Below are 15,279 nucleotides of genomic sequence, written 5' to 3'. Positions count from 1 at the left end.
AGGAGTTGCCAGCCATCAAAGCTTTGCTGTGCTTGGTTCTGCGATTGGTCCCCTCCACATCTGATTGTTCTCTACATGGGGGAGCTCTTCCTCCCAAATATTTCATTGGGAGTTGCTTAAGATACCTGGGTAGCTTGCCGTATTTTTTTAAAAATAAATAAATTCCTGACATCCTCAATGTTGTTGAGTGAGCTTTTTTTAAGGAAACCACTGAATCATGGACATAGAGAGACAACAGGACTGTACAAGGGATCCCCAATTATAAAATCGTAGAAAATGGGAGATACGTAGCCGTTCCAGCAACATATCTCTATTTCCTCGCATCCAGATTGATCCTTTGCTGAAGAGGCTCGCCGATCTTTCAGACAAGTCTAAACCTAATTCTCTCCTCTTAGGCAAAGATTACAAGACGACCTGGCTGGTAGCCAAATTCTGCGCCCAGATTTGTAGGCAGAGATCATCCTCTAGAATAAAATAGCTTACTAGGGAAATCCTGAAGTCACCCTTTGGGGTGCCTCAGGGTCAATTTCTTTATGGTAGCCCAAATCTCAGTTGTACTGGTGTATGTATATATCTCAATTTTAACTCATGAGCTATTGCTGCAATCTGCTCTGATTGTATATTTAATCTTTTTGAATGCTGTTTTTATTGTGTTATGCAATAAATATGGTCTTTGACCATAATAAATTATCTATCTATCTATCTATCTATATCTATCTATCTATCATCTGTCTGTTTGTCTTTTGAAACCACTGAAATTGTTGAACTTTAAATAATAACAACAACAACCCCAAAGTTGTTGAGCCAAAATTTTATGAAGGAAAACTGGGGACACCTCACCCCCCCCCCCCAAGTGAAGGGCTAGAAGTGGTGTGGAAGCCAGACCAGAATGTTCAGAATAAAGTAGTAACTTGGTTTTCAAACTTAATCTGTTCTGGAAGTCCATTCCAAAACCAAAGCGTTCCAAAACCAAGGCGTGCTTTCCCATAGAAAGTAATGCAAAATGGATTAATCCTTTCCAGACTTTTAAAAACAACCCCTAAAACAGCAATTTAACATGAATTTTACTATTTAACGAGACCATTGATCTATAAAATGAAAGCAATCAACAATGCACTGCAGTCACACTGTCAATCAATCAGTAGCTGAACTGGGTTGCACACAGTCACAAAAACAAAACAAAAAAGCCGCAAAAACAAAACACAAAATAAATAGCAAAAAACGACGGACCTCAGCGTAACACTCAAAACGGAAGTGTGGCACTCAAATCGGAAGCGTAACACTCAAATAGGAAGCATAACACTCAAAACGGAGCACGTTCGGCTTCCATAAAAATTCGCAAACCGGAAAACTTACTTCTGGGTTTGCAGTGTTTGGGTTCCAAGTTGTTTGAGTACCAAGGTGTTTGAAAACCAAGGTGTTTGAGAACCAAGGTAGCAGTGTACTTGGAGAGGGGCATGTACATGGGGGAGCAGCACTGAGAGCTGCTGGGCAGGGAGGAAGAAGCCGAGAAGAATTCACCCAATGTCCTGTTAAAATTCAACCCCCCCTCGCCCCCTCGCTATTTTAGACATCTTATTTCCATATATGTCCAGAATTTTCTGGATGTATGACAAGCCTAGACCTGGGCCCCTTCTCATTGGTGCCTATGGCAGCTTCCAACATCATTTTAAAACATCATTATAAAATACAAAGTCATAAAAGCAAGCTAGTTAAAAATGATAGTCAAAATATATAAAAACACATCTAGAACCACCAATTAAAATACAGTTTGCCCTGACAGCATGCCAGCAATTAACATCATCTGCACTTCAAAGGCCTGTTTGGAGAGGAAGGTAGAAGGATAGCCTGCTGGTAGAAGGATAGCAAAGAGGGAGCCCAACCATAATTCAAAAGCATCAATTCTCCAGTGATCAGCCTTCTTTATAGTCCAGCTCTCACTTCCATACATCACTGCTGGGAAAACAATAGCTTTAACTATATAGACCTTTGTTGGCAAGGTGATGTCTCTGCTTTTTTAAGATGCTGTCTAGGTTTGTCATCTGTTTTCTCCCAAGAAGCAGGCATTTTTTAAGATTAGAGAAATTCATGGAGGAGAGGGCTACTGATGGCTACTAACCATGATGGCAATGACAAACCTAGGCAGCATCTTAAAAAGCAGAGACATCACCTTGCCAACAAAGGTCCGTATACTAAAAGCTATGGTTTTCTCAGTAGTGGTGTATGGAAGTGAAGGTGGACCATAAAGAAGGCTGATCGCCAAAGAATTGATGCTTTTGAATTGTGGTGCTGGGGGAGACTCTTGAGAGTCCCATGGACTGCAAAAAGATCAAACCTATCCATTCTGAAGGAAATCAGCCCTGAGTGCTCACTGGAAGGACAGATCCTGAAGCTAAGGCTCCAATACTTTGGCCACCTCATGAGAAGAGAAGACTCCCTGGAAAAGACCCTGATGTTGGGAAAGATGGAGGGCACAAGGAGAAGGGGATGACAGAGGACGAGATGGTTGGACAGTGTTGTCGAAGCTACCAGCATGAGTTTGACCAAACTGCGGGAGGCAGTAGAAGACAGGAGTGCCTGGCGTGTCTGGTCCATGGGGTTACGAAGAGTCAGACATGACTAAACGACTAAACAACAAAACCATGATGGCTGTGATCTGCTTCCACAGTTAGAGGCAGCAATTCTTCTGAATACCACTTGCTGGAAATCACAGGTGTATTTTTCCTAGGCATCTGGTTGGCCACTGTGAGAAAAGGATGCCATTGGCCTGATCCAGCAGGCTTTTCTTATATCCTTGTCTCACATTGGCCCATTTCATAGAATAGAATCATAGAGTTGGAATAGACCACAAGGGCCATCGAGTCCAACCCCCTGCCAAGCAGGAAACACCATCAGAGCACTCCTGACATATGGTTGTCAAGCCTCTGCTTAAAGACCTCCAAAGAAGGAGACTCCACCACACTCCTTGGCAGCAAATTCCACTGTCGAACAGCTCTTACTGTCAGGAAGTTCTTCCTAATGTTTAGGTGGAATCTTCTTTCTTGTAGTTTGGATCCATTGCTCCAAACTACAAGAAAGAAGATTCCACCTAAACATTAGGAAGAACTTTAATTCAGTAGTGCCCATACTGTTTGGGAGAAGCTCTCCAGAGTCTTAGAATTAGGTCTATCCCAGTGCCGGCAACGTGACATGACATTAGACTCTTTAATTGGAGTTGCCAGGGACCGAAACTTGGACCTACTGCATGAAAAGCAGGTGATCTGCCACAGAGCTACACCCTTTTCCCAAATATGACTGTCGATGAGGAATCCCATGGAATCCCATGGAATCTGCCTAATCACTGCCATTACGGCAGGTCTCTCATCAAGCAGCCTCCCATCCTAAGGCCATTCCCAGAAAACTTGAAGGACCTGGTGGTTTACAGAAATAGACATTAGGAGTGTCGGGAGCCAGAGGGCAGAAAACTCCACTGGCAGGGCAGGATCAACAATAGCAGTAATGGTTTGAAGGTGAGTGTCTCTGTCAGCGATGCCCGGAATCTAGGTTTAGTGCCTTTGTAAAACAAAACCTTTGCATTTGATGATTCCTCTAAGACACAATCATCAGAACGTAAGGAGAGCTTGGCTGCTGAATAAGGCCTATGACTCATCCAACCCAGCATCCTGTTCTCACAGTGGACAACCAGATACCAGTGGGGAGCCCAAAAGCAAAACCTGACCACGAGAGCCCTCTCCCCTCCTGTGGCTTCCACATTGCTGTTTCCAGCTGTGGAGGCTGAGCAAAGCCATTGTGGGTAGTAAGAAAAAGAAGAAAAATGTGTGTGGCTTTCAAGTGTCCAGCAATTATTTTTGGTGCAAAGGGCTTATTTTCTGCAGAAATTGTTTCCTACTTTTTGGTGGAATGAGAAGGTCTTTAGGCAAAATACTTCAGATTGTTCTCCATCACACACACACACACACACACACACACACACACACTGACCTCGGGCTAAATGATGGATGGGACTACAATTCCCTCCTCTGTTAATGGCCGCATGACCTTGGGGAATAATCCGTTGGTGGTTGCTTGCTTGTAGTGTGTGAGGTTGAATACAAAAGTGTTTGCCCTTTTTCTTTCTCTCTCTTTCCTCCTCCTCCTCCTCCTCCTCCTCCTTTCTATGTGAAGTGAAATTCTCCAAGCGCTTATTTTGTAGAAGAGGGAATGGGAATCTCAGGGGTTGAATGTGGCTCTCTCTATGCAGCCCTGAAGACTCACCCCAACTCACTTTGTGACTGTGGCTATCAAGAATCGACTCTGCACTGATGTGTTTGCCATTAAACTAATGTCCTCAACCCTAGCCTTGTTTGGCACACAGTCCCCCCCCCCCCCCCGATTCTACCATGCCTCTGAACTCTGATCATGCCTCTTAATTCACCAGGTGGAGAATATAGAGGATGTGTGTGAATGTGCATAGAAAATAGTCTATGGCACACAGGTAAAATTCACCTTTCTTGCCCCTCCTCCATTGGCCCCCAGTTCTGCCCCCCACTAGTATGAGGCCCCCGGAAGGAAACCCCAAAGGCACTATGACCCTTGAGCTGAAAAGGGCTCCCCACTGCTTCCATAGAACATAGGAGAATGTTGATAACTGAGTGTTCAAAGATGAATGGAGAAAAAGCACACCAAGACTTTAGTAACATCTTTGATTTCAAGATTTTATTAACTCCTGTGTAGACAATCAAGAAAAGGGACAACAGAAGACTGGCCAATTATCTGAAGCAAAAACCATTCTGCACACCCAAGAGGCTTAAAAGAGTTACTCTTCAAGGACACATATAAACTATTAGATTTTTTTAAACCAAAGTTTTGATGTTAATGACCGAATGAAGTGCAAATTATGAAGCATTTAAGGAGTTGTTGTGAAAGCAGTCAATCAAGAGGACTTGGAATCAGCTTTGGTAGGGCTGGTGAGGTCACATGGAGTTGATTAGCAGGCAGCTGGCATGGAGGAAACTGATCTGCTCTTCAGCTTTTAGCAGGACTTTGATTGCTGAGAAGAGCCTTTTGAGCAACAGCAGGGAGAGCAGCCACACTTGGAACAGCAGGGAGATTTGGTGCTGCAGCAGGGGGGGCAGCAGGGCTTACAGCAAACCTGCTGGCAACAGGGTACGGAGCAGCTGCTCTTGGAACAGCAGCAGGGGGAACAGCCACACTTGGAACAGCAGGAGGACTTGGGGCAGCAGCAGGGGCTACAGCCACACTTGGAACAGCAAGAAGGCTTCTGGCAGCAGCAGGGGCTACAGCCACACTTGGAACAGCAAGAAGGCTTCTGGCAGCAGCAGGGGCTACAGCCGCACTTGGAACAGCAAGAAGGCTTCTGGCAGCAGCAGGGGCTACAGCCGCACTTGGAACAGCAGGAAGGCTTCTGGCAGCAGCAGGGGCTACAGCCGCACTTGGAACAGCAAGAAGGCTTCTGGCAGCAGCAGGGGCTACAGCCGCACTTGGAACAGCAGGAAGGCTTCTGGCAGCAGCAGGGGCTACAGCCGCACTTGGAACAGCAGGAAGGCTTCTGGCAGCAGCAGGGGCTACAGCCGCACTTGGAACAGCAGGAAGGCTTCTGGCAGCAGCAGGGGCTACAGCCGCACTTGGAACAGCAAGAAGGCTTCTGGCAGCAGCAGGGGGAACAGCCACACTTGGAACAGCAGGAAGGCTTCTGGCAGCAACAGGGGGAACAGCCACACTTGGAACAGCAGGAAGGCTTCTGGCAGCAACAGGGGGAACAGCCACACTTGGAACAGCAGGAAGGCTTCTGGCAGCAACAGGGGGAACAGCCACACTTGGAACAGCAGCAAGGCTTCTGGCAGCAGCAGGAGGAGCCGCCACACTGGCTGCCACAGGAGGAGCAGCCACAGTTGGAACAGCCACACTGGTTACAGCAAGAGGAGCAGCACTTGGGGCAGCAGCAGGAGGGACAGCAGCACTGCTGGCACTGGCAGGGGCAGCAGCAGCCCCTGGAACAGCAAGACTGGTTGCAGCAGGAGCAGCCGCAGCCCTGGCTGCAAGAGCCCTGGTTGCAGCAACAGGGGGTGCAGCAGCCCTGGGAACAGCCGCAGGAGGAGGAGCTACTTTGGCCACAGCAGTTAGAACAGCTCATTTTTTCAGAGTAGAGATAAAGCTATAGGAAAGAGAGAAACATCTTGTGGGACCATTCCAAAGTATCTGATCCTGCTTTATTTGTGTCTGACATTGGTAAAAGCCAAATCGCTTGTCTGAATGAGTGCCGTGTCCATATACTCCATATAAATAAAGTTCTGCCTAAGGTTTCTCACCAATATTTCTTATATTGGCAACTCAGAAGATAGAATCTATGAAGAACAGGATTTGGTAGCTTATCAAATATAACTTTCACTCCATGTTCATTAATATAATGCAGCAAGTGAGTTCTAAATGTTTGGTGGCGGTTGCTTATATATCTATGCATTTTACAAAATGCATACATGGCTAGATTGTTAAAACACACACACACACCCCTCAAAGCAGTTTGCAAAAAAAGATAAAACAATGAAATTATCATTAGGAAGAATGGCAGTAATAAGGCTTTCCAAAAAGTTAAAATAGCAATAGAATAACAACAGATTAAAACTCGCACCAACTGTCTCACTAACTAGGGTAGGCTTGTCTAAACAAAAAACGTTTTTAGCAGACGTTGCAAAGAGTACAATGAGGGTGTCCGCCTGATATCAGTAGGCAGGGAGCTCCAATGTGTAGCGGCTGCCACATGAAAGGATTAAGTTCTTACAAATGTGGAATGGGCATTATGTGACACCTGTAGCAATGTTTGATGCTTTATTATTATTTATGATATTCTGTAAGCTGCCCAGAATGTCTGGAGAACCCAGCCAGGTGGGTGGGGTATAAATAATGAAGTTATTATTTTTGTTATGCCTGTTACTCAGAGCACAGCTCTTTGCAAGACTTTAGCTACTCTGCAAAATAACTTAAGACATGCATTGAAAAACTTTAGTCGAAGCATAGCCCAAACTTAGTTCAGTGAAAATACTGTTTAGTTGAAGCACTAGCCCAAGACCTTAGCTCTTCTGAAAGCCTGGGGATGTCCACAAAGGATCATCAATATTTTCCCGCACCAAGAAGGATGCTACTTCTGGTACATTGTACAGAAAATTAATATATATATATATGCTGAAAGAGGCTACTGGAGATATCCCAACCCACCCTCAAAAAATCCAGTGAAATTGTTTTGGAAGACTTCAAATATACCCATGCACCAAAATACTGAAATGAAAAAAAAAACTTAGCAGAGAAACAATTGTTTAGCTCTAGAATGTACATATAAAAGGCATCAAACGTTTTCTGTTTTAAAATGGAAAAGCTGGACAGCCTTCTCAAGTACAGTGAACCACTCAATTATTAGAACAAGAATCCAGTTGGAAACAGAGCCCAAAAGCTATCCCACAATTTTGCCACTGTTGTTCCAGCTAACTCTACTGGAACACGACCTTACCTTGTCAAAGTGATGGAAGGAGGAAGGAAGATTGAATCCAACGAAGTGAATGAAGACCTCTGGAGAACCAGGCGTCTTTTATACAGCTCCTCGAACCCTTCTCATAGGAAGTGAGGCACCACTATAGAACGGCAAATAAGAGCCATCCGACACGTGGGTTTTTTGACTCAGTTCATACCCCTCATTTGGATGATGTCCTCAGACTGTGGATTTGTAAGGCTACCTTCAGCTAATGACAGACTTCATCAGAAGGTTGTTAGAAGATTAATCTTCAAATAAGCACACTGGGGTACACCCGTGTGGGATGACTGAGTCTGTGATTTAGGTCTGCGAGCAAAGAAAGTCAATGGGAATTGTTGGCTAGAGAGGCTGTTACCAGCACCCAGAGGCTTCTGGGTGTTGGCGATATGCACAGACAAATTGGTTTCTCAGACCAGAGGCCATCTTCCCACCACTTCATGTCATTATACCTCCTAACTCACAATTATGATGTTCAATCACATGAGAAGTTCATTTCCATTCTCCCTCATATTCAGAAAACCAAGTGCCCTCTGGTATGTGTGTGATACAGTAATCACTTGAGTGTGTCTGGAGCAAAACCATGAGTGGTATCAAACTATGTTCTACTCATAGCAGACTCATTGACATTAATGGACCAACAATAGTCAAGTCAATGCTTTTTTAAAAAAGAAATCAGTTTTATTTGATTTTTCAAATGCAAAGTTATAAAAATCCAAATATAAGTCCATACACAGAGATTCCTCCGAATCTCACGACTCCCCCCCCCATCCCCTCCATGGGATCCCATTTTAAAAATTTACAACTGCATATACTTCCATACTCTATCTTTTATATCAATCTGTATTGTCCATGCTATTTGTTAAACTACAAGTAAAATAAAAATCCTGCCAATGTTTCCATCTGCTTACAGTGGTCTCCTAAATAATTTATAATTTTTTTCCCATTCTTATATAAAAATTTTGTCCTCTCGGTTTCTGAGTTTTCCAGTCAGTTTTGCCATAGTCCATCAGCTTGGTTTGCCATTCCTCTGCTAGGGACCTTGTCTTCTTTCCATCTCTGGGCTAATAACATCTGGCCAGCTGTTCCAAACAGTCCTTTCTGCTCCTTTGGAATGTCGCTGCCTATAATTCCTAATAGAAAAGCTTCTGTTTTTTTAAACAAAGGTTATTTTAACTTTTTTTTTATTTCATTATATATCATCTCCCAGAAAGCTTTTATTACCTTAAAGTACAAGTCCACCACATATGATAAAAGATACCTTCTTTTTCTTTATATTTCCAGCAGATATTTGTACTTGTGCTATACATTTTTGCTAACTTAAAGGTAAAGGTAAAGGACCCCTGACAGTTAAGTCCAGTCGCGAACGACTCTGGGGTTGCGGCACTCATCTCACTTTACAGGCCTAGGGAGCCGGCATTTGTCGCAGACAGTTTTTCCGAGTCATGTTGCCAGCATGATTAAGCCACTTCTGGCAAAACCAGAGCAGCGCAAAGCAACACCGTTTACCTTCCCGCTGGTGTGGACTTGCACTTTTTGGCGTGCTTTCAAACTGCTAGGTTGACAGGAGCTGGGAGAGAGCAACGGGAGCTCACCTTGTTGCAGGGATTCGAACTGCCAACCTTCCAATCAGCAAGCCCTAGGCTCAGTAGTTTAGACCACAGCTTGTTGTTGTTTAGTCATTTAGTGGTGTCCAACTCTTCATGACTCCATGGACCAGAGCACGCCAGGCAGTCCTGTCTTCCACTGCCTCCAGCAGTTTGGTCAAACACATGCTGGTAGCTTCGAGAACACTGTCCCACCATCTCGTCCTCTGTCGTCCTCTTCTCCTTGTGCCCTCCATCTTTCCCAACATCAGGGTCTTTTCCAGGGAGTCTTCTTTTCTCATGAGGTGGCCAAAGTCTTGGAGCCTCAGCATCAGGATCTGTCCTTCCAGTGGGCACTCAGGGCTTGTTTTAGCTAATCTATAAAGGTGGGTTGCTTATGTAAGGCCAATTAAAGAGTGTTGTTGTTGTTGTTTTTAATAGGAGACATAAGGAGATTGGTTCAAGATAGGAAATCACTAGTAGTGATGTACCAATCTAGTATGTGCCACTGGCCTGTCTCCAAAAAAATGCTGCAGAATTAGAAATATGCATTTCATTCCCATTTGTAAAAGTTTTATTTTGTTGCATTGGGGTAAGGAAAATCAGCTACAGGGCCTGTTCCAAAGTAGCCAAAATAGGTACGGATGAGGTTGCAGAAGTGGTCATATTTGCCATGGTAGAACATCTGCCTTGCATACCAAATGTCCCCTGTTCAGTCCCCAATGGCATCTGTAGTTAGGGCTGGGAGAGACTCCCTACTTGAAACCTTGGAGAGCCATTGCCAGTCAATGTAGTCAGTACTCAGATGGACCAATGTGTCCAACTTACTACAAGGCAGCTTCCTATCCAGTCTTCAAAAGGAGAGGATGAAGGGGTCAAGCTGAGTTCCCCTTGAGAGGAATTGCCATAAGCAGGGACAATTTACCGAAAAAGAAAAAGAAAAAGAAAAAAGCACAACTTCTGCATTATTGATTGGGATGTGAAACCTGTGACCCTCAAGATGTTGCTGAACTCCAGCTCCCATCAACTCCAACAAGCAGGCCGGATTGTCATGAATGGTTGGAGCTGGAGTCCAGGAACATCTGGAGGACCATAGGCTCTGCACTCTTGTCCTAGATAGTGGTGGATTTAGGTGGCAGGCTCTTAGGTTGAGCGATGCCAACAACTTCAGAGGCATCATTTTTTTGCTGGAGGAACATGGCATTCTTAGGTTATTTAGTGGAGAGGAACCCCCACCCCCAAAAAACTAGGTAGTAGTAGTACTTGTTGTAAGAAGTTGTTGTAAGAAGAAGTAGTAGTACTTGTTTAGGAAAGCTTTTAATGTTTGATGTATTACAGTATTTTAATATTTTTTGGAAGCCACCCAGAGTGGCTGGGGAAACCCAGCCAGATGGGTGGGGTATAAATAAATTATTATTATTATTATTATTATTATTATTATTATTATTATTATTATTTAAAAAACTCTGAACTGTTGACCTCACCTTTCTCATTGTGGTATAGGGGTATGCATGTGCTTTTGCTCTTTGCAGTGATTATGTTAAAAAGAATGACCTCCAGCCAACCAAAGTGTGAACAGTCATGCGCTTTTGAGTGATGATTATGATGTTTAACCACATGAGAAGTTCCGCTCCATTCACGCCATGCTCATATTCACCAAACCATCCGCTTTAAGTGCCCTCTGGTGTGCATGTGTATGATGTAAGGAGCACAGTGTGATGAGCATCAAATGCCTCTAATTATATACCGTAGGAAAATTATTGTAATGAATGATGTGAATAAACTCAAAGAGCACGGGATTGGGAGATGAATGGCGCAGCACTGGGGTATGTTCTTCGGTGGGCTATGAAGAATGTGTCCGTTCATTGGCCACATCTCATTTCCTAGGGGTATGGTGCACAGATCTGTATAAAAAGATCCTCCATCCCTGAGCTCTCCATTCATTCAATTGCATATTAGCTCTGCTTACAAGTTACAACTGCTGAACAAGGTAAGTTGGATCTAATTGCTGGGCAATAGCAAAATTAGTGTGGTAGTTCTTCCAGGAAGGCATTGAAGTTCCTACTACTGAAGTTACTGGGTGGATCTGCTGAAACTACTTGCAGAATGAGATCCATCAGGTTCTCTTCTCTCTGCTGCTTAATTCTGCTTGGTTTCTTTCAAGGACACTATTTGCAAGAGCGCGAACGAATTTGCAACCAGCTCCCTTCTTTGAATCCTTACTTACAGGCCATGTTGGCCACCAACTTGGGTGGCTTTCAAAGAGAACTGGGCCAGTCCATGTCTGAGAAGTCTATGGGCAGCTACTAGCTATAATGTGTGTGCTCTTCCTCCACAGTTGAAGTTAGTAATGCTTCTGAAGGCCAGTTGCTGAAACCCCCAAGGGTGGACAGTGCTCTTGTGCACAAGTCCTGCTTATGGGTTTCCCGTAGACATCTGGTTGGCCATTGTGAGAATAGGATGCTGGACTAGATGGGCCATTAGACGGATCCAGCAGGATCTTCCTACATTTTTATGGTAGAATGTTCTCCAGATATTATGTGAATATTCTTCTTCTTTGCTAAATATTCAGCTGATGTTGGACAGCTCTTGCCAACACTCTAGGAGAGGGATGGGGAACCTGTAGCCCTTTACATGTGGTTGGACCACAACTTCTATCTTACCATTCCTGTTGTGGAACATTATATTACAAGCTTTTATAGGGTGGTTCCCAGTAGTGATGTACGGAAGTGAAAGCTGGACAATAAAAAAGGCTGGTCGCCGAAGAATTGATGCTTTTGAATTATGGTGCTGGAGGAGACTCTTGAGAGTCCCATGGACTGCAAGAAGATCAAACCTATCCATTCTGAAGGAAATCAGCCCTGAGTGCTCACTGGAAGGACAGATCGTGAAGCTGAGGCTCCAATACTTTGGCCACCTCATGAGAAGAGAAGACTCCCTGGAAAAGACCCTGATGTTGGGAAAGATGGAGGGCACAAGGAGAAGGGGACGACAGAGGATGAGATGGTTGGAAAGTGTTCTTGAAGCTACCAGCATGAGTTTGACCAAACTGCGGGAGGCAGTGGAAGACAGAAGTGCCTGGCGTGCTCTGGTCCATGGGGTCACGAAGAGTCGGGCACGACTAAACGACTAAACAACAACAACAACAACAACAACAACAACAACACAACTAAAGTTTATTTAGGGTAGACCCTTTGAAATGAATGGGCCTAAGGGGGTGTACTCTGAGGAGGACTAACTTAGGATATAACTCATATAATTTCATGTCACTTTTTTCTGTCCCCTTTGTATTGGTGAGTACTGACCCCTCAGAACATCATACTTTAGGGCATTGTTGAACACTCTTGCAGTAAACAGCTAGCAAAACAAATGTGAAACAAGCAACCCTGGAGTGTCAAATAAGTTTTGATGGTTGGTGTTTTCTGTACCTGATGGTTGGCAAGGATTTAGATTATAATGAGGGGACCCAGCACAAGCTGGCACCCAAGCATTTAGATTGCATAAATGCATGCTTATTACCAATGGCATATGTGCAAATATCAGCTGGTTCGGTTACAGAAATAAATGCTTTGCTTCTTTCAGCAGCACTTCATCAAAATGGCCTGTTGTCAAAAGAAGTCAACCTGCTGTTCCAAGTGTGGGTGCTGTCCTTGCTGCTGCTCCCAGACTCAGAGCTGTGGTTGCTCCCCCTGTTGTTGTCAAAAGTCTTCCTGCTGTTCCAAGTGTGGCTGTTCCCCCTGCTGTTGTCAAAAGTCTTCCTGCTGTTCCAAGTGTGGTTGCTCCCCCTGCTGTTGTCAAAAGTCTTCCTGCTGTTCCAAGTGTGGCTGCTCCCCCTGCTGTTGTCAAAAGTCTTCCTGCTGTTCCAAGTGTGGCTGCTCCCCCTGCTGCTGCCAAAAGTCTTCCTGCTGTTCCAAGTGTGGTTGCTCCCCCTGCTGTTGTCAAAAGTCTTCCTGCTGTTCCAAGTGTGGCTGCTCCCCCTGCTGCTGCCAAAAGTCTTCCTGCTGTTCCAAGTGTGGTTGCTCCCCCTGCTGTTGTCAAAAGTCTTCCTGCTGTTCCAAGTGTGGTTGCTCCCCCTGCTGCTGCCAAAAGTCCTCCTGCTGTTCCAAGTGTGGTTGCTCCCCCTGCTGCTGCCAAAAGTCCTCCTGCTGTTCCAAGTGTGGTTGCTCCCCCTGTTGCTGTTCCCAGTCCTGCTGCTGCTCCCCCTGCTGCTGCAACCAGTGCTGCTCCAAGCCCTGCTGTTGCTCCTGTTGTCAGTGCAGACCATGCTGCTGTTCCCCTTGCTGCTGTTGCAACCAGGGTTGCTGCTATCCTTGCTGCTGTGGCTCCAACTCCTGCTGCTCCTCTGGATGCAATTCTTTCCAGAACAAGTGCTGAGCTCTTTAGAAATTGGTAATGGCACTGCGGATGTAAAAACCAACCTGCTAGCCCAGAACCTAGAAGCAAAATTCCACTGGCTGCTTGCCAACTCAACACTCATAGTATCAGGATTATATATTTTTAAACCACCTGGTTGCCTTCTTAGGCTCATCTCCCTGAGTTCAATGTCTTGATGCTGAGTTCAATGTTCCTCCCTCCTTTATGAAACTGAAGAGTAATTCTCTTCAATATGTCTTCTAAGTGATGGAGACTTGACGTTTTCATGAAATATATGCTGCATTTATTTTCTCCCTGGTGTTTGGGGTGTGATCGTCTCCTTCTAACTCTGGAAAAACTCCTACAATTAAATTCTGGAATCATGGCTGTGCATGGTGTTGTTGATTCATTCTGTACTTCACAAAACTTTTCCTGGGGGAAAGGCCCATTGCTCAATGGAAGAGCCCCTGCTCTGCATACAGAAGGTCCCTGGCATGTCCAGGTAGGACAGAGGGAAAAAAATCTATGTCTGAAACCTTGAAGAACTGCTTGTGGTTACCGTGGAGAAAATACTAAGCTAAATAGGTTACAGCATCCAAACTCAAAGTTTTTGGGGCCACCATCTTCTTGGTTTCATGAACTCATTTTCATTGTCCCCCACACTATCCAATCAAGAGCATTATTGAGAAAATCAGTTTGTTCAACCCATGAAATGGGGTGATGACACAATAAAACTCAGAACATTAACAATTAATTGCACATTTATTTGAAATCAAATTAAAACTATTTCGTTAAATAAACTAAATGGTTTTATTTGGATTTCAGATAACTGTGCAATTCAACAGAATTGATCATCTTGATCCAGTGACTAACTTTTCAAAATCTGATAGTTATTTACCTTTCCAGCCTCCCCCCCCCCCCACCATCCACTTCACTCTTAGTGTCCCCACAGGTAATCCTGCCCCTCCAATGGGTTGTACATAAAAGAAAATATTCACTCTAGAATGACACCCAACTGATCTACCTTCTGTTAGGCAATAGTTTTCCAATCTTCTGACCTAGAAAAAGTTTTCCAATCTTCTGACCATAGAAAAAGGTCTTGTTGTTGAGGGGGAAGGGGGAGGAGCTCAGTGTGAGCAACACCACGATTGAGGAATGACTATATTTCTTTGTCTTTCACCATAATATCTGAATAAATCATAGTAGGAATTTCTTGTTTCATCCCTGCTTCTTGTTGCCATTGGGGGAGGAGGAGAATTACTCAAGCCCCCTCAACAACAGTTCTATAAGATTTGTTAGGCTGAGAGGCAGTGACTGGTCCAAGGGCCAAGTGGAGATTTATTTATTTATTAAAAAAATTATTAACCAGTTTCAACATAACAAATTATCAAACCGTATAATCACATACATTATTCCCCCCTTTTTTCCCTACCCCCCTTCCATCTCTCCCTCCCCCCTCCCACCAGGGACTTCCTTCAGCTCCTCTCTCTGATTTCTCTACACATATTATTCTCTGCATGTTAAATTTGTGTATGTTTATTCAAAACCTGCCAAGGAGTCCAGTTCATTTTGTTGTCTTTTTAGATAATTTGTAGAAAGCTCCCATTCTTCCTTAAAGTCACAGTTGGCCTTGTCCCCCATGGCCAAGTGGAGATTTAAATCCTAGTCTCCCAGGTTCTAGTCTTGACACTCTAACCATTACACCATGCTGCCTAATTAGACCCAAGAAGATAAATAAACTCATATTTGGACAGATGCCCATAGTAATACAATAGGTTGCAAGCAGCATAATGTTATAATATAATAATAATAATTTATTAT

At 44.2% G+C, this 15,279-nt stretch overlaps 1 protein-coding gene across 1 annotated transcript; it reads left to right on the top strand.

Annotated features, from left to right (window-relative positions):
• Nucleotides 1–3,290: 3,290 nt before the first annotated feature.
• IVL (involucrin) lies at nucleotides 3,291–13,843 on the top strand (the record flags this gene model as incomplete). Its single annotated transcript, XM_081840736.1, has 4 exons — nucleotides 3,291–3,413; nucleotides 5,346–6,065; nucleotides 11,065–11,095; nucleotides 12,688–13,843. The coding sequence occupies 4 exons, from the start codon at nucleotides 3,291–3,293 to the stop codon at nucleotides 13,653–13,655; spliced, it is 1,842 nt and encodes a 613-aa protein (XP_081696862.1). The 3' UTR covers nucleotides 13,656–13,843.
• Between the last annotated feature and the right edge of the window lie 1,436 nt (nucleotides 13,844–15,279).

This window comes from Podarcis erhardii, assembly GCF_964252035.2.
Source record: "Podarcis erhardii genome assembly, chromosome: 15".
NCBI lineage: Eukaryota > Metazoa > Chordata > Lepidosauria > Squamata > Lacertidae > Podarcis > Podarcis erhardii.
The sequence above is the reverse complement of the archived record's forward strand: the minus strand, read 5'-3'. Positions and strand labels throughout refer to the sequence as shown.